Source organism: Dermacentor silvarum, chromosome 9 (genome assembly GCF_013339745.2).
Source record: "Dermacentor silvarum isolate Dsil-2018 chromosome 9, BIME_Dsil_1.4, whole genome shotgun sequence".
Taxonomy (NCBI): Eukaryota; Metazoa; Arthropoda; class Arachnida; order Ixodida; family Ixodidae; genus Dermacentor; species Dermacentor silvarum.
Window position 1 is genome coordinate 121,399,157 of NC_051162.1, and position 6,289 is coordinate 121,405,445.

Below are 6,289 nucleotides of genomic sequence, written 5' to 3' on the forward strand. Positions count from 1 at the left end.
AGGTTAAAAGGATTATCTTTACCGTAAGATTCTTTATCATTACTTTTAGCACTTTACAGCTGTTACACAAGTGTTAAGGAGGCATTTAGACAACCACCACACAGGTAACCGGACCAACTATGGAGGTTATGTAGAATAGCTAACACTATAGCATGGCCTCGGTAGACACACACGCACATAAAAAATTCAAAGAATGGCCAACAACTATCATGTATTACTGTAAAATATGTATGTAAGCATATCAAACCAGTTTACGCAGAGCAGAAAAGCTTGCAGTGCTGTTATCATTGTCTGACTGATTTTTTATTTATTTTTTAATTTTTTGCTTTAAGTTCACAAATCATACAGGGTGTTTCAGTTAACTTGGGCCAAACTTTAAAAATATGTAAATGCTACATAGCTGGACCAAACCAAGGGAATGTTGTTTTCCTAATTTAATAATTAGTCTTAATTAATCAATCAACTTCTAAATTATTATAATTACATGAAAAGTGTCATGAGAAAATTGTAGAGCAACATGAGAAACTGCCGATACAATTTTCTGTTGCTCAATACGTGCTACATAAAAGTGTTTTACTGAGCGTGAAAGAAACCCGCGAATGCACGCAAAGTGCCTCGAGCGACCAGTCGCGCGGTAATTGTGCGTGTATTTGCGGGCTTCTTTCACACTCGGCCATTAGGCCATTACCAACATCACACCAGGGCAAATGTTTTTAAAATCAGTATGAGCTCGTTGGCCCATTCTGTAACAATGCAAATAAAGAGTCACAAAGAACAAAAATGCTGACCACGCTTTATTGGGAAAGAATATTGAGCTTATACGAGCCCAATGACACATCCATAAATGGTAGTCGAATCACCCCAACTGGCAGACATAAGACACTGATGTAGTAGTACCGAGATCAATGCATAAGTATTTTACCTATTGTAATAGCAAGAAATGGAAGTGAACGTTCAGTACCAATTTTTATCATTGTTCTGACCGTTATCTTTTTATAGTGCAGTTCATTAGGGGCACGACCGACTCCCATTCTTTCCAACTCATGAAGCTGCTTTATCAGCACTAAATGCAACATTTTCCACTCTCGCCTGTCACAGAAAGCCAAGACTTCGTGTGAGCAACTTTGAGCACGACTGCGACAAGCGACGAAACGCGCTGTCGCGCGACCACATCGCTCTTTCTTGTCACTTGATTCTGAAAATATAGAATTGATTGCTCATAGCGCAGACCATCTGTCAAATCACTCCTTCATGTGTTGCACGAAGCACGCTTTCTCCTTAGTAGGAACTGCTCAGTTTGTTTTGCATGTCCATCACCGCTGCATCTCGAGATGAAAGAACTGTTTACGGGGGTTCTACCACCACAAGCTGGGTGTTGTTCGTACGCACTGCTTGAAAAATCACTTCGGTGTCCCAGAAAGCGCCAATATGAGAAGACTCAGTGTGGTTACTTGTGCAGGGCGCGGTGTATTGGCTTCGATGTAGTACATTCACTCGATTCCCGAAACCGCGCGCTTCGGGCCAGCCGTAGACGACCAAGCGAATCGTGCTGCTTCCTCGACGCCTGCAGCCGTCGTTCGTATGGGTTTTCACCGGCAAGCGACAGCGATCTCCATCGCGTCGCGCGCAAGATCGCTTACATGGGCTTACACAAGTCTCTCGTATCCTGTCGTAAATATCCACATCACGGACAATCGCTAGCAACCCTGCCATTCGATTTTACTACGCTTGCGTTCCGGGACGCGATAAGTGGCTGCAAGTTGTAGGGCTCAACAGCGGAAGCAAAGGCGTATGAACGCAGTTGTTGATCTGAGTGGCCGTGGCGCAAACTCACAGTGGGGCCGGCGTCTCTGCTCTTTCTTCTCGCTTTAGTCCCTTATCTCTTTAGCGCCTGAGCAAACGTTCTGCGTCACGAACGCGCTACAGCACGTGTTCGACACACTTGCAAAGCTAAAAATACAATTTTCCCATCACTGCCTCGTACATATTTAAACATAATTGACTGATTAATGCACTGACGTTTCTGATTTATCTGATTCGCCCACACCACACATGTAAGAAAAAAAAAGAGAAAAACAGTCAGCGAGAGCTCGCTAATCGCCGCCCGCGAACGCGCTCGCAACAGCAGCTTGAAAGCGCGTTCGCGCGCGTCACGGGATAAAAATATTGCGGCCGCATTTCTTTCGCCAGCAACTGTCGTGGAATGTGGCTCGTGTCCTTGGAACGGCCACGCTAACGCCGTCGAGATGAGCCTCTCTAACATAGCGGCGGCGAGCAAAGCCGCGAGCCGGCCGGCCTCACATGGACAGGCAAATAGCGCCGGCTCACAGCTATGGATCGGGGCCGACGTTGGTGCGGTGCGCAAAACAGAGGCTCGCCGCCGCACCCGTCGAGAAGAAAAGGAAGCACTTGCCTAACAAAGGTGGTTGACAGCTTACCACGAATCTCTCGCGGCTTTCTTGGGGAGTATAAGAAGGATTCGCGGCATTGTCGAAACGCCGCAGCTCATGGTTTCCCATCTAAAAACGCCGGTCAATTGCACGCCAATCTCACCTGCACCATGACAGCAAGGCGAAGCTCGGCGTTGTCGATCTTGGACTTGCAGCCCTTGCAGGACGCGCGGCCGCTTTTGGCGTATTCGGCCATGTACGGAAGGTCTTCAGCCATCTCGTTCTTGCTTCGGGAAGGGCAGTAGAAGGAAGGAATAAATATGCGTGTGCGGAGTCCGAAAAGATGTCCTACCGACAGTTGCTAGACACTACGAATAGCCCCACACGTTGGCGCACAAACACAAACAAACACTTAGCAAAAAGCGCGCGCAACCTCAAACCCAGTTGGCGGCCATTGAGCACTACGAATGAGCGCTTGCGTTTGCGTAATGCAGTAGCTCAAATGTGTATGACGTTCTCGTAATTTGGTTCGAGAATACAGCAGCGTGGTAAATACTTGGGTATTCAACTGTGGTACAGATATTCGAACTTAATTACGCGAAAAATTCGGCCGCTAAAGAATGCCTGGGACGAGGCTACGATGTTCGGGCGAAGCGCGCGAAAGTTGCCAACCACGTGGTCCGGCGGTTCGCTTCAACACCTGATTTCGGTCGTTTCATGTACAAAAACGAGCACCTTGATCAACTGTTTTTATTTCCGCTTACATTAATGCAGTACAGCATCGTCGGCATCTCTGTGGAACTTAATAGGCCAATCTCAGTCCCAATGGACTTGCGTACTCAAACTTTAGCTCAAACTTTATGACACACCGTGCAGTGGGTCATTGGTATTTCTCGACTTTCGTGAGCAGATTGACTACTACGCAAAATGTCGACTTCAATAATGCTGTGCTGCAGCATGAGCTTCGTCTCAACAAAATCCCCCCCCCCCCCCCCCAAAAAAAAAAAAGAAGATGGGAAGAAATTAAGCATTATGTAAACTTTTGCTTTGGTTCACGTGTAGAACGTAAAACTCTCTCTCTCTCTTTTTTTTTTTTTTTTTTTTTTGTGCTGCTACTTGTTGATATTCTGCAGTAAACCATTTCACCAATGCCATGTTGTAAACAAGTTCAACTCAGCTTCAAACTAGGAACTGCAACGTGACACTGCAGAGACATATTTTTCTTAATTTGTAAGCCTGCTTAGCTACATTCCGGGTGTTTTTGCAATACCTTTGCATATTTGTAGTCAGGCCTTCTGTAAAGTCTGCTTCTCTTCAACAAAAAGAAAAAAAAAAATCACAGTGATACAGGACTTCACTTGATGTACATGCACATGGTGTTTTCAGCTAGTGCTCTGCGGGAAAGTGCACTGTCTTGCAAGCCAATGCATGTACTAGCAGACCGCTAGCTGAAAGCGCACTGCATATGTAATTTCTACATCGAGGACGATCCATGCTTCAACCGTGGAGTTTTTGCTGTGCAGAAATGCTTTATTGAGGGTCTTTCAAGAGAATATCACTGTTCTGTACACTGCTTTCCATTAACATTTATGGGGCACCCCGTACCACATTGATCGATAACATGTCCCAAGAACAACTATGTACGGTCAGGGTGTTCAGTGAACTGTAGAATTGTTGATTACATGGGTGTGTTGGTGTCAGTGATTTCCCTACACACCCCTTAGGGGGAGTGTACACACCCCCTTGTTTTTCTGAAGGCGCCCCCTAATTCATAACGGTTTTTTTTTTTTACACACGACGGGGAATTTCGTTCATTAGCACCGGAATAAGGGCATGTATGTGAAGGGACACATCGTCCATAGCTGGCTTGTGGTGGAAGATGTAATGGTGTTTGTGTAGAGGACTCATTTTATGTATATATAAATGTAGGTAGGGTACACAAATAGGGACAGACCCACAGGGTACACACATTGCAAGAGCAGTAATCGTTCGCTGCAGAACACTTATAAGATTCATAAACATTTTCTGCCAAACCAAGCATGTGTCACATTACATAGATACCAGCTGTAGTTGAGTCTGCTTGATTTTTTTTTTTCACCATGCTGGATAAAGTAATTTATATATATCCAGATTGGAGAAAAATACACAACTGGCACATAATAGAGCAGACATGATCTTTTATTGAACAACGGGCCTTGGTTCTTAAGAGGTATTGAAACCTCCACCAGTGAAAGAACAAAGACATGAACGCGACACAGGCTGCAGTCATCTTTGTCAGTTGTGGAACTGAGAAGGATTGTGAGCACAAAGAAAAAAATATCTCGGCAAAAATATCAGTTACCTTCTTCAAGAGCACCAAGCACTGGTACCTCCGAAAGGAGACTAGATGAAGCTCGATGCACAAACTAGAGAGTTTTAGAAATACTCTAGAAATGGCAGGCCCAAAGTTGACAGACGCTATCAGCCCTGCAAACTTAGAATCCAAACAACGTCTAGGTTCAGCACAAGTGCAGTATCGCTGATTCTACTTCTTGGCCGCACAAAGAAGCTGCTTGAATCTGCTATTTCTAGAATTCTCTAGTTTGACAGCTTAAGGGAAATATCACTATGTCCCCGAGAGGCTCGGCAAAGCTACTCAGCAAATATAATTAAGGACTACTTTCTGCGCAACAAGCTGGCTGGGCAATACAAAAACGAAAAGGACTAAATACACACAACTAAGAGGCAGCTTTTCGACCTCAACATGTGCATTTCACTACAGGTTTTAAAGCTACAGCTTCTCACATCTTAATATAATCACAGCATTGTGAAGGATGCAAAAAATTTTCTTCATCAACACAGGAGCAAAATGAAGATGTCTTGAATGTTGAATAGATTCCGCTAATAGGAGACGTATGACGACTACACACCGTTAAATCAGCAGGCTTTTGTGACGATATTAACTCCCGTCAGCCACCAATACCGGCCACCATGCAATGCCAAACATCCACTGGATGCATTACCAGCATAAATCATACTGTGAATTGGAAGAAGGTTTATCAGAACATCTGCTACACAAGGTTACTTGAATGCGCAATGCAGCACTACTTTGTAGCTAGTCGACAAACTTGCCATAACCCTGAAACTTCAAGGCTTGGAGCCTGAATCGCGTCAATTTCACGCACCTTACCAGTGAATCTGGATGTGCAGTGATGCCTTGTCCATTCTGACCAGTTCACAGTTCATTTCACATCGACAATACCAATTTGTTAAAGGATACATCACCAGGCTCCATTGCAAAATTTGGTTATGCACTTAAGTTGCGAGCACAATAATGAGCTTTACCACACCGGAGATGTTCTAGCATGGACATACACCACAATATGGTAAATTAAAGTGAGAGCTTGCAAAGATGCGAGAAAAATAAATCAGATTAAAAAGTTGAAGTTTTGGGGCCCATACGAGACTCTTGTTTACAACAAATTGAAAGGCAATGGGACTAAGTTGCGAGCACAATAATGAGCTTTACCACACCGGAGATGTTCTAGCATGGACATACACCACAATATGGTAAATTAAAGTGAGAGCTTGCAAAGATGCGAGAAAAATAAATCAGATTAAAAAGTTGAAGTTTTGGGGCCCATACGAGACTCTTGTTTACAACAAAATTGAAAGGCAATGGCTCCTACCCTAAGCATTAATCAGATATTGCAGTACGCATGTGCTGAAGTCAGATGGAAGTATACCACATGTGCAGTTTATCATTTGCAGTGTCGTCTGAATACGCCAGGGTTCCACTATGGTGGCAGTAGACAGCATGTCAAGTTGTCTGTTTCTTTGTCTGTCTTTTTTTTTTTTTTTTTTCCCGCAAATGCTTGTTTTTAAGTTGCCATGCATCCCCTTTGACGGAATGGAGAGGC

General features: G+C 44.2%; 1 protein-coding gene across 1 annotated transcript in view; it reads right to left on the reverse strand.

Moving 5' to 3' along the window:
• LOC119464202 (poly [ADP-ribose] polymerase 1) overlaps positions 1 to 2,848 on the reverse strand; it is a 64,114-nt gene extending 61,266 nt beyond the window's left edge. Inside the window, exon 1 of the mRNA XM_037725069.2 lies at positions 2,554 to 2,848. Coding sequence (XP_037580997.1) covers positions 2,554 to 2,667 — 114 coding nt within the window. The 5' untranslated portion in view covers positions 2,668 to 2,848. The remainder of the gene's footprint in view (positions 1 to 2,553) is intronic.
• Positions 2,849 to 6,289: the final 3,441 nt, after the last annotated feature.